The 17154-nt window shown below is 33.4% G+C and overlaps 2 protein-coding genes across 2 annotated transcripts; both read left to right on the forward strand.

Annotated features, from left to right (window-relative positions):
- Positions 1-596: 596 nt before the first annotated feature.
- On the forward strand, positions 597-4255 carry LOC110923632. Its single transcript, XM_035986128.1, has 4 exons — positions 597-1098; positions 1201-2418; positions 2490-4094; positions 4200-4255. The coding sequence occupies exons 1-4, from the start codon at positions 597-599 to the stop codon at positions 4253-4255; spliced, it is 3381 nt and encodes a 1126-aa protein (XP_035842021.1).
- Positions 4256-8490: 4235 nt separating this feature from the next.
- LOC110923633 (putative F-box protein At3g23260) lies at positions 8491-9555 on the forward strand. The gene has a single exon (XM_022167703.1). The coding sequence runs from the start codon at positions 8491-8493 to the stop codon at positions 9553-9555; it is 1065 nt and encodes a 354-aa protein (XP_022023395.1).
- Positions 9556-17154: the final 7599 nt, after the last annotated feature.

Raw genomic sequence — 17154 nt, forward strand, 5'->3', positions numbered from 1 at the left:
TCTCAGCTATACATATATGATACTGAGAACGAGATTTCTAACAGACAAAGTGTATTGGGGTAAGCATATTATTTGGTTGATTTATATTTTTTGATAACTTATGAGTGTTAATTTATTATAGTTTTTTACTGTCTATTTTTATATATATTTATTTTTTCTCATGATAGGAATCAATTATCTTCTCGTGATAAGGAGTTGGACGTTGAAATAATTGAATACATCAGAGGTTTTTTAGATTCTCATAACGAGTTGGTTAAATCGTACAGAATGGTAAGAAACCACTTTCATGAAAAATCCTCAAGCAAACTTGAAGCTCCGTCTAATTTACAAAAGGGACAAAGATGGTAGGACTTATAATCTACCATCCACGAATGAGATCGCTGCACTGATTGTTGATGATTTAGATCCATTAATTGATCGTCGAGACATTTTAGTTGAAACTGAATCTGGTATGCTTCAACGTATAAGTGAGTTACACCCATCCTATCTTGCTCTTCAATATCCAATTATTTTCCCTTTTGGTGATGATGGATATAGAATCGACATTCCTCATAGAGATGGTGTAACAACGAAAAAAAAATACGACCAAATGCACAATGCGGGAGTTCTTTGCATATAGAATACAGGAGCGGAGTAGTTGTTATTCTTTGGTTTTAAACTCCAGAAGACTTTTTCAACAGTTTTTGGTTGATGCTTACACTATGATTGAGAGTGAAAGGCTAAATTTCATACGTGGTAAGCAGAAGAATTTGCGTTCCGAGTCATTTGAGAATCTTCAAAAGTATAAGGACAATGGTAAACAAAATTTATCAAACACTGGTCAAAAGGTAATATTACCTTCATCTTTTACTGGAGGTGCTCGGTTCATGCAACAAAACTACCTCGATGCTATGGCATTATGTAAGTGGTTTGGCTACCCAGATTTTTTCATAACCATTACATGCAATCCAAAATGGCCTGAAGTTTCAAGATTTCTGAAAGATACATCCATTAGAGCAGAAGACAGGCCTGATATTATTTGTCGATTGTTCAAGATGAAGCTGGATTCAATGATTAAGGATATAAAGGATAGTAAATTTTTTGGTGAAATCAATGCTGGTATAAAATTTTTCTTAGTATTTTACTTCATGTACAGTTTTAATTATTATTTTTATATAACTTTATTTAGTATATTACTTAGACATCATTTTTATTTTGTAGTTGTTTATACCGTTGAATTTCAAAAACGTGGCCTACCGCATGCACACATTTGTTTATTCATGAAGGTGGATCACAAACTTCCCACTGTAGATCATATAGATCCTTTTATTTCTGCCGAAATTCCGGATAAATCTGAAGATCCTCAGCTACATTATCTTGTGTCTGAGTATATGATTCATGGTCCTTGTGGTGCTGCTAATTTGAGCTGTCCTTGCATGGTTGACAACAAATGTTCAAAACGATTTCCCAAAAAATTTTCGGATCATACAGTTATAGACTCAAGTGGTTTTCCTGTATATCGAAGGCGAGATTCTGGTCATACTGTTATGAAAAAAGGTGTTCAATTAGACAACCGAAGTGTCGTACCTTACAACAAAGGTCTATTAAAAAGATACCAAGCACACATTAATGTTGAATGGTGTAACCAAGCTGGTTCTATAAAGTACCTTTTTAAGTACATTAACAAAGGACCTGACCGTGCTACGGCTGTTTTGTATACTGATTCAACCGGTACCAGCAATCAGAAAATAAATGATGAGATCAAACAATACTACGATTGTAGATACATATCAGCCTGTGAAGCGTCTTGGAGAATTTTTGCAAACGAAGTTCATTATAGATATCCTGCTGTAATGAGGCTACCTTTTCATTTACCTGGTCAACACAATGTAGTATACGGTGAACATGATGATATTGAAGATGTCCTGAATAAACCATCTGTTGCTTCATCTATTTTTTTGCAATGGATGCGTTTAAATGAACGCGATGAAGAAGCACGTAAACTCAGTTATGTGGAGTTCCCAACCAAGTATGTTTGGAACTTAAAAGATAGACGTTGGCAAGTACGGAAAAAGTACAAAACTGTTGGTAGAGTTCATTCTGTTTCGATTGCTTCCGGAGAACCTTACTATTTAAGGATACTCTTAAATAAAGTTAGAGGTCCTAAATCATTTGAAGAGATTCGAACAGTGAACGGACAAGTATTTCCAACATTTAAAGATGCATGTTATGCTATGGGTCTTTTAGATGATGACAACGAATATGTTGAAGCAATTAAGGAAGCAAGTTTTGAAGCTCATTGTCGGTATTTAAGATCATTATTTGCCACATTGCTTTTAACTAATACGCTATCAAGACCTGAATTTGTGTGGGAAAAAACTTGGCACTTACTAGGTGACGATATTCTATTCAAGCGTCGTAAAGAAACACATATCCCTGGTAAGTTAGTATTTTTTATCTGTATATATTTTGATTCATCATATGTTTATTTATTTTTTATTCTTTTGTAGATCTAATTATTCCTGAACATCATTTGAAGAATCTAATTTTGGTGGAAATTGAGAATTACTTAATTTCCAATGGGTCTACATTAAGTAAATTTTCTACGATGCCCTATCCAGATGACGATTCACTACGGCAAGGTACTAATCGTCTAATCAATGAGGAATTATCGCACGACCCACATGAGTTGAAAAGTGAGTTTAGTATATTGAAAGAGTCTTTAACTGAAGAGCAGTTAAACGTTTTTAACCAAATTGTGAATGCTGTCGAATGCCAAAGTGGAGGGTTGTTTTTTGTATATGGTTACGGTGGGACAGGGAAGACTTTTTTGTGGAAGACTTTGGCCGCTGCAATCAGATGTAAAGGTCAGATAGTATTGAACGTTGCTTCAAGTGGTATTGCTTCATTATTGTTGTCTAGAGGACGCACATCACACTCTAGATTTAAAATTCCCATAAATTTGACAGAAGATTCCATGTGCTTCATTAAGCCGAACGATGATGTTGCTAATCTTTTAAAGGAGTCAAAGTTGATTATATGGGATGAAGCCCCTATGGTGCACAAACATGCGTTTGAGGCATTAGATCGAACAATGAAAGACATTCTGTCGTCTTCTACGAATAACTCTTCTGAGCTACCATTTGGAGGTAAAGTTATTGTGTTTGGTGGTGACTTTAGACAAATACTACCCGTTATCCCAAATGGTACGAGGCAGCAGATTGTTAATTCCTCTTTGAGTTCTTCATATCTATGGTCTGAATGCAAGGTTTTAAAGTTAACAAAAAACATGAGGTTGAGAACTGGAGCTGAGTCATCTAACAGTGATTCTATTAAGAAGTTTGCAAAATGGCTACTTGATATTGGTGAAGGAAACATTGGTTCAGAGAACGATGGTGAAGCGTTTATAGAGTTACCCGATGATTTAGTAATTACCGACTCAGATGATCCAATTCAAAGTTTAATTGACTTTGTTTATCCTTCAATCTTACATCAGTATAAAAATCCTGGATTCTTTTCAGAGAGAGCAATTTTAGCACCAAAGAATGAAGTAGTTCATGAGATTAATGATCGATTACTTTCATTATTTCCGGGTGAAGAAAAAGAGTATTTGAGCTGTGACAGTATATGTCAAACAGAACAAGTTCTTGATTCTTTTCAACAAGGTCTATACTCTCCTGACAATTTGAATGCTCTTAAAATATCCGGTTTACCCAATCATAGGTTGGTTCTTAAAGTTGGTGTTCCTGTGATGCTTCTTCGAAACATTGATCAACAGAACGGACTATGTAATGGTACCAGGTTACAAGTAACCTTTCTTGGTAAACGAGTAATTGAAGCGGAAGTAATATCTGGCGGAAATATCGGCACAAGAGTTTTTATTCCAAGAATTAGTATGGTTCCTTCAGACAAAAAGATACCTTTTCAATTTCAAAGAAGGCAATTTCCGTTAACAGTTTGTTTTGCTATGACAATTAACAAGAGTCAAGGACAGTCGCTATCTAGAGTTGGTTTATACTTAAAAGATCCTGTATTTACTCACGGTCAATTGTATGTGGCGTTATCCAGAGTCAAGAGCAGGCAAGGTGTTAAAATTTTATCATTTGATTCCGATGGTAAACCTACATCAAAGACATCTAATGTAGTGTACAAAGAGATTTTTCATAACTTATAATTTAATAATGTATTTCATTTTCATATATTTCATATTCTTATGTTAGATTTTTCGGTTTTCCACTTGAAGGGTAATAGTGTTGTTTATCAACAAGGTGAATGAAGTCAAAACTATTGTATCAATTTTCAGAAGATATATTATGTATTTTTTTTATAAAATTTATTCATCATTTTTAATATTATTATTAAGTCATCAATTGCCAAAAAAACTTTTTAAAATTAGTGGATGCTAATATATAGGATCATTCTATACAAGAGTAAATATTACTAATGAAGAAATATTGCTTTAAAAGAATAAATTATTAGGAGTTCATATTGATAGTGAACAAAATATTATAAATGATTTCTAATTATAAGAGATATCAACTTTTTTATATTAGAAAAAATATGGTATCTGTGTTTATAGTTTACCAAGGAACATCATAAGATCAAACAATATGTTTACTACAATTGTAGAAAATAAATGTTGACATCAAACAATACTACGATTATAAAAGATACCAACGTTTCTATATTAGCAAAAACATGTTAATGTCTACTTTCATGTCCCAAAAAAAAAAAAGATCCAAACATGAAATATTAACAAAATAGAGTCATAATTTCATATGTCCAAACACTTAGAGCATTATGGTTAGTTTTTAACTGTTAACCTTCATTAACGGCATCCACTTTGGTTAAGATCAGTACATTTCCTTCACATAAAAATCTGAAATGCAATTTGTCACCGCATCGAATGCCATTCTCCTGCATGAACATCGGCCATCCTTCGATAGCATACCTTACCCCATTTCCATTCTTTTGCCTCCTAAGATTCATGTCTATTGTTTCTCCATTCATGTTTGTCACTTTTATCTCATAGACTTTATTTTTTAATCCTGCAATTCTTACAACATTTGCAGGCATTCTCTGTATAATAAAAAAAGAATTTTGTAATTAAAATATCCTTATTGATGTTATATTAATAAGGATTAATGTCATTGTGTATTATAAAAAAATCATACCATTCGATTTTCTCCCTTCATTGTGAAGTCATAAGAAACAGTTTTGTCAACGTCTTTTATCCTTGCAACACGTTTTTGTTCCACATCCAAATTCTTCAATGCATTTAGTTATATATTTAATCTCTAATTATAAGTAATATATATCACTAAATAGAATAATGTATGCTATACGTACCAATCGGTTACGAGTTTTTCGTTTAACTGTTGATACGTCTGGCATTTCCACTTCTGTTCCCTCCATCGGCTTTTTTCTTTTGGGCTGGTTACAATACTCGGCAATCTGTTTTCCTTTTTTTTTTAACCTTTTGAGACAACGAACAACTTCAATTGATAATAGCCAACAATAATTAACTAAATATATGCACACATATGAATGAAAAGACTTATCTATTATTATGTTTAAAATAAGTACATCTTCTTTTTTTGTTTCCTTTGGCTCTTTTTTCTTCATACTCTTCGGTCCTTCTTTTGAAATTTCTTTTTCACCTTCATCCATCTATGTTTTATAATTAATAAAATATATCAACCATTAGTATATTGTATTTAAATATGTATAAAGGAGTCGTTATTACCTCAGCTATTTCTTGATCTTTTGAATCAGTATCTTGACTGAAGTTCTGTTATTCAATCAAATACAAAAAATAATTACATTTTTACAAAGTATGTTATAAGTTAGTTCAAAATACTTACGAAGTCAACGCTTTTATAATAGGAGTCCCTAGGTATTTCCAGCAAAGAGTCTTCTTCACTTTCTTCTTTGTTGTTAAGCGTTATTTCAACTCCTTTCCGATAAATTTTCAACTCAAATGTGACGCTGTCCATCTTCGTCAACAAGAGTATATCATCGTCTTCGATTCCAAGATCAGTAAATAGCTTTGGACAACCTTTTGTAAGAACATAATTATCGTTGATTCTTTCCGTCTCAACTTTCCAAATCTTGCCTTCTGCATAAATGTTATAATAATCGTTCACTGGCGTGTAAGTGTAACATGTTGTTACATAATCATCCGGAATCACCTGAAAGATTTGGAATAGTTAGCTGTAAATCTAAAATAGAATAAATATATATTCAAACATGTTAGTATGCTTACTATAATATTTAATCTTCCGTAACGGTTTAATGTCACAAAAGATTCACCACATATGTTTTGGATGAAACAATCGATTTCCATGTTTTGGTCTTCCATTACCGTTAAGCGCAATAACGTGTTATTTTGCAACTGAAGGTCCCTTACCACGTATCTCCATCCGTCAGTTATAACGCATTCACCACTTACACTTCTCAACGAAACTGGCCAACTTTTTCCACTTATATGATGTATCATTATTGTTTTTCTTTGCCAATAAACTCCATATATGTTCTTAACGAAGTCAATTGGTACCACCTGAGTGTTAGATTATGTTGTAAATGTTAGTTATTAGAAATATATAAACTTATTTGTAACCATTGTAGCATACCAGTTTTAATGATGAACTCTTTTCTAACGAAGCGACACATGATCTACTCATTTGTTTATACCTGTAATATAACAACATCTATTAGAAACATTACTATTGAAATTTAACTTATTCGTATATTTTCACAATAATATGAGAACTACCTATTAACCAATATTAGACAAACTGATGTTATTAATTTGCTTTCATGTAGGATTTCAAGATTACAATGTTGTATTGATATGTACAAAATTTTAAATGGAGTATTATTTCATCATTATATTTGTTAACAAGAAAAGAAATATTCGTTTTATTCAATAAATCTACAGTTTGATACACTTTTTTTTATAGCTACCTTAAACTATTAGTATACTGTAATAAAAAAAAAATTCAACAAAAATAATATAATTGGATTTCTCTATAGGCGAAGCAAAATAGAGTAAATCATAAAGTTAATTCGTTGTTCATAACTGAATCAAGCTTCCAAATCAATATATTATACAATAAAAACCTAATTTCATAAGAGTATGAAGAAAATATATCAAACAAAACACAGAATCAAGCTATAATCATATATTTACAAACACATGCAATACATGTAATCCATTTTTTATATGCCTAACATACAAATTCGAAAGTGTTGAAATATCTAAACACCAATTTTCACGTTTATTTATTGATTAATCGCCGAAATCAAACTTCCCACGACTTATTTGTAGTTCTAAAGACATTTTTTACATAGCAACTCAAAAAATACATACCTGTAGAAGTGATCGGAAGTGTTGCCGGAAAACTACCTTTACCAAATCTTCAACCGTCGTTTTGTAGATATCTTGAAGAATGTGAGTTTAGGTCTGCTCAATGTTAGGGTAAGTAATGTTGAAATGATGGTATGATTGTGATAGATAATATAATTGTTAAGTATTTCTTTTTTTATTATAAAACTTGTATAAGTTTAATTTACGTTTATTATTATTTTACTTATATTTATCCAATATTTAAACTGTTATTACTAAAACAATGAAATATGGTTTTTGTATAACTCCATTTATAAAAGTGAAGGATTTATGGTTTTTATATAAAGTAAATGTATTTAAACATATCTCTAATTAAAGTTAATATTTTTATGTTAATATATATTAGGTTTGTTTTTCAAGCTTATTTAAATAAATTCATCCGAAATTTTTATTATATGAATGGAAAGTATATTGTCTTCAAATTTATTTGTTATTTAAGAAATTTTCTAATCAAAAAAATCCTTAATTTTACATTCTACAATTTTCTAAATTTATTTTAAGAACTTTGAGACAAGTTATAATTCAAACGAATTCTGTTAATTATATTTTTTATACAAAATCAATATACTTAACCTAATTATTAAAACTAAATTATTCAACTAACAACTACTAAAAATATATAAATCACATATTTATATTATTAATTCAATCGATTTCTACAATACATTCTTAAAATATAGTATCCTTTTTTCTATCTAACTATTTAACATATTTATATTTTTAATTCAATCTAATTTTGTAGACAATATTTTCATTCATTTTAAATTTTAATTCGTTATATCCGGATTATATTATACATTCTTAAAATAGAATAACCTTATTAACATTATAGAGCTTTTCCTTACATTGCAATTATAAATAAAGAGAACCGAAGTTGGTTAGATTATTTGTGTTTAGATAACAGGTACTTTACACTAACTATGATTTTGTGCTTTTGTTTTCATGTTTATTTATGTTTTGATGATTTAGTTGCCATTGATCTTCATACAATTCAATTTTGGATTATTATATGTTTTGTACATGATTCATCCAACTTTGTTGCTTATTTCGAAAATTGCATTTCATAATTCTCATCAAAAGTTTTTTATGAATTTTTTTGTAGGATGCAACGTCTTGAATTTGAAATGTTTGCTAACGAAATCCTATCAAGGCTACCAACAAAGTATGTTGCTCGATTAAGATGTGTCTCTAAACAATGGCGTTATGAACTGTCGTCACATTTGTTTGCGATTATACACTATCGCCGTATGGCGAATAACCCTTATCGTAAGGTTATCAAGTTTACCAACTCATCAATTGATATTCATAACTTGATTCGAGGAAAGTTAGATATTTCTTCAGGGAAGAGTATTTCCTTCCCAGTTGACACCCATCTTTCCAATCTAATCATTCTTGCTTCTCATTATGGTATTTTACTGATGTGCATTCAGTGGCGTCCGAACGAATTAATTCTTTGGAATCCAACGACTAACAAATTTTTGAATTTGTGTGATAAGAAACCTAACAATTTTTTTGATTTAAGGGAAGATGCAGTTGGGATTTACATGGATTCGTCTAACGATCTAAAAATATTACTTCTCCAACGTCGTAATGATGCTGTTATACCGCGTGTGTATTCTCGGAACACACGTGAATGGAAAACTTTAACTTTCTTGAAAGGAGCGGACTACGCTTCAACTTTATATTGGTGGTCCTCCGGAACTTTATGCAATAATATTTTATATTTTCCATCTCCACACTATTGGATGCCTGCTAAAAGTTATACCATTGCTTTTGATGTCGAATCTGAAACTTTTTCTAAGGTTTCGATACCCCAATCTACTGATCTTTTTGGTCGCCAATGCAGTTTTCTCAACATCCGCAACACACTTCATATGTTTATTGTTGAAGAGACCCCTAAAACAATCGTGAAGCTATATAAATTTGAAGATCAAATGTGGTCAGAAGTGTCGTCGTTTAGAACCGGAAAGTTATTTTATTCAGTTGAATCATGGCTTAACAAATTAGCTGAGAACAAAGGTGACACTTGGACTGTTAACGTCGACCGGGGTGGTATTATCGAGATACAAATTGGAATGAAGGACTCTCAATACTTACGAGACGCAGAGAGATTTCAGGGAATATACAATGTAGCATCGTTTGAAGAGACCGTTGTCTCACCTATTTAGTATTAACAAGTTATTTCAGCATTAAAAATAATTATGATCTTTTGAATTTTGTTATATTGTTATTACTTTTCTATTGTATACCGCAGCAAAAAAAAATAATTTAAATTAATACGTTTATTTGTCCTTAAAGATAGAGCGACCTGTGGGTACCACGGGTTATAACCTATTCTATTATAAATGTCAATGTAGATTCTTTTTATGTTTTTTAATTATAATTCAAATATTGAACAAGCATACTAATTTAGGTCAACGGAAGTTTTTAGATTATAAATGGAAATGAGATTTTATTTTTAAGAATTCATTTGTTATTTAAGCAATTTTCTAACCAACAAAATCGTTATTTTATATTTGAAAATTTACCGAATTTATGTTTTATAAAAGTTAATTAAGGCATTTATCTAAAGTGATGAATAAAACTAACCTAATAACTAAAACCGAATGATTTATTTGTCAACTATTTCAGATATAGAAATCACATATTTATATTATTGCTAAGATATACATGGTTCAACGTTTTTAAAAATTCCAATATTTGCAATAATTTTGAACAAATATTTCAATGATAATATATCACTACCATTGAATTTTCGAAAAACCTTTATATGACAACTAAATTTTATAATTTTCGAAATTTTGCTTAAGTAATCAATTTCATATTTCATATCGTGATTCTTATATAATACACCATAGACCATTCTTTTAAATCACTCATGCAAATAGCATTTCATACAATGGTTGATCTTCCTTTTGAACTGATACTTTTCCAAATTTTAATCAAGATTGATACCAAATCAATACATCGATTCAAGTTGGTATCTAAACAATGGCGTGATGGCCTGTCATCTTCTGAATTTGCTTTCAAACGTGGTTGTTATGTTGAAGACTATCTGGTAATATTTTATTGTTTTATACTCTTTACTTGACAATACTATTAGTTTTGTTAACAACTCTTTTTCCTATTAATTTCATATTACTATAATCTATTTTTTAGGAAATGCTACAAGAAAAAGGTTCCTTTATTACTTCGTCTGTTTTGCTGGAATTGTGGCCCCGTCAACTGATTGAACTCTATACGTTTGATGATCAACAGTTAAGTCAGACAAATGCAAACGTTTCTGAGGAGCTGGTGATAATTGAGAATGGTCAACGTACTGTCTATCAAGTTTATGATGATGACAAGTAACAGTGTCGTTCAAATCAATATTAAAAGTATTGTTTCCGTTGTTTCTCATTTTGAAATCAATGCTACCTGGTTCTCAGTTATAATCTAAATAATATATATCTATTTTTCTTCTTAGTATTAGTAACTATATAGTAATTGTTACCATTCATAAATCACATTGTTTGTACTGATCTATTATATACGATTAGCATTGACTAATATTATATATATCCCAAAAATTTTATAAAACGTACCATTGTAATAAAATTTAAAAAAATATTAATATCCTTAAAAATAGAGCGACCCGTGGGTACCACGGGTTATAACCTAGTTAGTATTAACTAAAAGATAATTATAAAATTATATTTAAACATCTAAAATCTAAATTAATTAAATAATAATCAATTCCAAACAAACCCTTTGGAATCCGAAGCACTATTAGATGTATTTAGGTAATTAAAATATTATATTAAGAAAAAACAAAAATCTATATATATACTACTATATAATAAAAGAAACCAATATATAATATAAAAAGTTAAATTCCATTTTAGACCCTGTGATTTGGGTCATTTTGTCAGTTTAGTCCAAATGTTTTATAATACATAGGGTTTATAAAGATATAATAAAATATAATTTTTTATTGATTGGTATATAAAATTACATGTGTTCAACCCATACAATACATGAGTTTCTTAAAAACGTAACTTTTTTTCATTATTTAATATATAGAATTAAATTACTCAACCCGTACAATACATGAGGTTCTTAAATATATAACTTTTTTATTATTTAATATATAAAATTACATTTATTCAACCCATGTAATAAACGATATTTTTAAAGATATATTTTTTATTATTTGGTATATAAAATTACATTTATTCAGCCCATGTAATAAACGATATTTTTAAAGATATATTTTTTATTATTTGGTATATAAAATTATATTTATTCAGCCCATGTAATAAACGATGTTTTTAAAGATATAGATTTTTTTATTATTTGATATATAAAATTACATTTATTCAACCCGTGTATTACACGGGGTTCTAACCTAGTAACAATATAAATGATAATTACATTTCTTATTTTTAGGAGCCTTTATAGAATAACTTAACCATTGATTAATAAATATAATAAGAAAAGTACAAATATAACAAAAGGCTTGCTTGGTCAATGCCCCACATCTCCTAGTCGAAGGACTACTTTTTGGAACCGGGTGTTCCACTAATTTTGTATCCACGTTGGTGAGACTAACCGAACCGTGGATCAAATAGACTCACGTTTCGTGTTTCTCCGTTACAAGGTTTCAAGATTCTATGGTACGCTCTTGAATGTGCAAAATCCCCACAACGAGCTCTCAGAGGAGGAAGTTATTCAAGTGACACTTTGTTGACTACAAACACGACTATGACGAGGGCTTTAACCACAAAGCTGTGTGATGCATTATTTTGATCTATGTTTAAGTTTTAAGGTTTTATGTTATGTAATGTTTGAAGTACTATATTTTATTTTGATGTAAGGTTTTAAGTTTTAATGATATGTAATGTTTTAAATTTGTAGGTGTATTTTTATTTAATGTTAAATTTTAAGTTTTAATGATATTTAATTTTAAGAATTTATTTAAATAAGAAAATGTTTGCGGCTAGGGTGGGTGTCGCCACCTACTTTTTTCTGGACGGCTAGATCACCTGTTTAGGCCCTTTGGTCCTTGATGACCTAGGTCACGAGTAGGAATCCCACGGTTGGCATATTATTGCCAGTTTGAACCGGTGCCACAGTTCGACCCCTACAAAATTTGACCCGTAGACCTCTCGAACCGATGCCCCACATAACCGCATAAGTGGATAAACCTTGCCACCTCCCCTAAACCAATTTACGTCACCACCTAATTAATTGGTACTTTGAACACTTAGGGGGTGTTTGGGAATAAGTTAATCAAAACACTACAAAAACAACTTATTAACTTTTAGAGTTAATTACCGTTTTTGTCTCCGTGGTTTGTCAAAAATCACAATTTCGGTCCACTAGCTTAAAAATTGCGATTTCAGTCCTTGTGGTTTCACTTTCATAACCATTTCAATCCATTATTCGGTTAAGTACAAGGACTGAAATGGTTACGAGGTCGACTGAAATGGTTACGAAAGTAAAACCACAAGGACTGAAATCGCAACTTTTAAACTAATGGACTGAAACAGTGATTTTTTACAAACCGAGGGATGAAAACATTAAGAGTGAATTTCAAGTATTGTCCTTTATCTTTATACCCATTTTCAGGCGCTGTCCTTTATGTTTAAAGCTGACGAGTTTTGTACTTTATGTTTTCAAATCATACACGTTTTGTCCTTTAGCCCTAACACAATTAGATTTTTCTGTCAAATCTGGTCATGTGCAATGCACATGTGGGTAAAATTGTCTTTTCACCCTTTTCTTTAAAAATACATAGAAAAAAATATTATATCTCGTAACAAAAGTCCTTTTCTTCCCCAAATCAATCCCATTTCAAAACCTTAATTCCCTTCAACAACCTGCAACAATTCACACCCATTTCAACTAAAAAAACAAATAACAAGGAATTAGTTCAGATATGAACTTGATTTCGATCAGATCTGAGTTAAAGTTGTAGATCGATAACAAACAGATTCAACGTATTATAAACTAATCAGCTTACTACTAAACACATTAGCGAGTTGTGCGCACCACAACTTGTTTAGCATCTGAATTCGAGTTGTATATGCTTCAGATCTGAGATAAAAGTGGTTGAGATGCAGGTTTGAGTTCAATGGTAGTGTGTGGTGTTGTGATTTCAGAAAAACTAAAAAAAAATCGCAGATCTAGGTTATTTTGATCTGAATAGATCTGAGATAAAAGTGGTTGAGATGCAGGTTTGAGTTCAATGGTAGTGTGTGGTGTTGTGATTTCAGAAAAACTAAAAAAAAATCGCAGATCTAGGTTATTTTGATCTGAATAGATTGTTGTTGTTTTGTTACTTGCTGCTGTCAAAAAGGAGTATGAATGACGTGATCCAATGGATTAGAGTGAAAAGAAATCGAAGAAGGAAATAGAAAAAAGTTGTTTTGAAGTCAATAAATGAAATACATTTTGCAGGGTGAAAAGTATATCATTTTGCAAGGAATTAAAAAAAGGTTGTTTTGAAGTGAATAAATATATAATATTTTTTTTCTTTTATATGTATTTTTAAAGAATAGGGTGAAAAGACTGTGAATATTCAAATGAGTTGATGATTTCTATTACAAAGAATGAGGAATATATACAGAAATTCCTAACTGACTAGGATAAATACAGGCAAGCCAAAAAGCATTATCATCAATACAAAATATTTATAAATACAAATATATACAGTTAATACTCCCCCGCAGACGAAGCGGTAGCGGAGCGAACGCATAGGCTGGACTTGAATCGGTTGAAGAGGTGCTTTGGAAGACCTTTGGTAAAAACGTCCGCGAATTGATAGTCAGCTGGAATATGTAGAACTCGAATGTCCCCAGTACGAACTTTTTCACGAACAAAGTGAATGTCGATCTCCACATGTTTAGTGCGCTGATGTTGAATGGGATTCTGAGAGAGGTATACCGCGGAAACATTGTCACAAAAGATGAGGGTGGCCTCACGAGTAGGAAGGTGGAGCTCGAGCAGGCGCGGTGACAGGATAAAGGTTGCTGTCACTGTTGTGCCGACTGAGGAGCTTCCCAGTCTTGAGATCCTTCACAGAGAAACCAGAAGGATCAAATTCCACGGATACAGAATTGTCAGTGGTAAATTTTCTAACGGATATAAGGTTTTTAATGACATGGGGGCATAAAGAACATTGTTTAAGTGGAGATTATTTTGGTGGTTGGGAAAATAGGCGTGACCTGATCCAAGAATTGGCATTTTTTGACCATTTCCGACTAAAATAGATTTAATGGAATTAAAATTTTGAGAGTTTGAACAAATACCTTCGTCATCAGTTAGGTGATCAGATGCGCCTGTATCCATGTTCCAATTTGGTTCCTCCGAGTCAATAACAAGAGCTTGAAAAGCTTGGCCAATATCCGTGGGTTCGAGCGGGTCAAAATCAGTTACGTGAGCCTGAGGACCGGACCTGCTTGAGTTGCTAGACTGTTGCCTGTTCCCATCCTGACGAGAGTTGCCCGACCCATGCTGCTGCCAGTTGCTCTGCTGCCATGGGGTCGCCCAACCAGCCTGTGTTGGGTAAGGGCATGGAGGAGGAGCCCAGCCAAGTATCGGCCCAGAAGGACCAGCCCACCAAGGAGGTTGCTGCCACGGTGAAGGGGAGTTCCATGGCCCATTTCGATTTCTACTACTCGATGGATGTTGCTGATGGTTTTTACCACGGTTATTATTTTGTCTGGACGACCCATCACGTTGCCATGACCCGGAGTTCTGGCGGCGCTGATTTGTCCTATTGGCACCACGAGACACTTGATCACGACGAGGAGCCGAAGGATCAGCAGGGTGTTGATGTGGCTCGGGGATAGCAGCAGCAACCACGGGTGTTTGTCGGGCCAGTTGACGACGTTCTTCAGCATCAAGAAGATTGACGGCATCCTCCCGCGGGGGAAGATCTTTGTTGAGCAGCAATGACGTCGTATTCGGGCGGAAGGCCACTCACAAGTTGAATGATAAGGCGACTTTCAGACACGGGCTGATCGACGTCGGCGAGTTGACCGACAATCTCCCTAAGTTTGTGACAGTAGTCATGGAGAGAGGGCATTGATTTGAGGGTCAGATTGGTGAAAGCTTTTTCCAAGGCGGCAGCACGGGGACCTTTGTTATTGAGAAAATTTTTCTTTAGTCGGTTCCAAGCTTCAAGGGCCGTGGATTCAGTTTCAAGAATACGGACCAATAGATCGTCGGAGATAGTGGAATAAATCCACTGTAGTACGATTACATCAATCTCAAGCGATGAGGCTCGGTTAGGGTCGCCTTCCTCCGGCGGTAGGGTTCCGTCAATGTGGTCTAAAACCTTGTATCCACGGGCGTTCAACTGGAACAACTTGACCCACGAAGAATAGGTCACTTTAGTGCCGTCCAGAACCCGAACCTTGTGTTGAATGTTTATAACAGTGTACACCGGATGAAGTGAGGGGGTGTGATTACTGGAATCAGAGCTGGTCTTCTCTGTTTTGTCGCCCATAGCCGACAGAAGAGGAGAAGATGGGATGATGAAAAAAACCGGTGAAAGAGGGAGGGCCGTAGCCAGCAGGATCGAAGATTACAAGGGGGTCGGCTAGGGTATAGAGCACAATGCTCTGATACCATGTGAATATTCAAATGAGTTGATGATTTCTATTACAAAGAATGAGGAATATATACAAAAATCCCTAACTGACTAGGATAAATACAGGCAAGCCAAAAGGCATTATCATCAATACAAAATATTTAGGAAAAATTACACTTTTCGTCCTTTATGTTTGTAGCTAGTTGCAATGGATAACCTTTACCTTTAATAATTACAGGCACAGTCCTTTATTTTGAAAACCTGTTACATCTTTCGTCCTTTACCCCAAACCCAGTTAAAAAATTAGGTTAAGTTACATCACATGCTCTGCACGTGAGGGCATTTATGTCCATTCAAAACCCCAACTGCCCACCATTTAAAGCCCCTATTTCTCCCCCAAATAGATTATCTTTGCAACTCCCTTAATTCTCTGCAACTACCTCTCCATCTCTACCCTTTTCTCTACCACCACCACACAATCACCACCACCCCATCCTCTGGCAACCACGAGCACCACCGCCATCTGCGCAACCACCACCGTTGGAACACTTCTCTGTGTTCTCACTCACATGTTTGCTGATTTAAGGAGTTCCAAACCCATCGCCAGATGAGACGATTTGGGGGTTGAAGCCCTAATTGAAGTAAATTTTGGCAAGAAAACTGAATCAAAGATTGTTCTAATCCATTAAAAATTGAGCAATCTGTTCCAAAAATCCCAAATTTGGTGTTTCAAATATCAATTGTTACTTTGAATTTTGAGCAAATTCAGGCAATCTTCATAATTTCAATGGTGCACTCAGACCAAATTGATGAAAACATTATGCTTGGTTCTAGTAGTTACCGGTATGAGAAAGAGCAACTAACTGCCAAATGACCCACAATTTTTCACCCTATGAACCCTTTCACACCAACTGTAACAGGTTCACCAACGCAGAATCCTTCCCTTTAACTGACGCACGATCTTCGATCATCTCCACCAGCGCATGAGCACCATCTTCTTATACATCAATCGTACCTAAAGAAACTGATCCACACGAAAATGGAACATTGCAGGTCAAAACAAGGTTGTCGGAATCCGGTCAGAACTTCATCGGAACCCTAGGTAGGTCGCCGGAGTTGTGGTGGTGGTGTTGAATAGATCGGAAAGATTTGAAAAACTGACCGAAGATTGGAGGTGGTGGTGGTGGTG

This window comes from Helianthus annuus, chromosome 17 (genome assembly GCF_002127325.2).
Source record: "Helianthus annuus cultivar XRQ/B chromosome 17, HanXRQr2.0-SUNRISE, whole genome shotgun sequence".
NCBI lineage: Eukaryota > Viridiplantae > Streptophyta > Magnoliopsida > Asterales > Asteraceae > Helianthus > Helianthus annuus.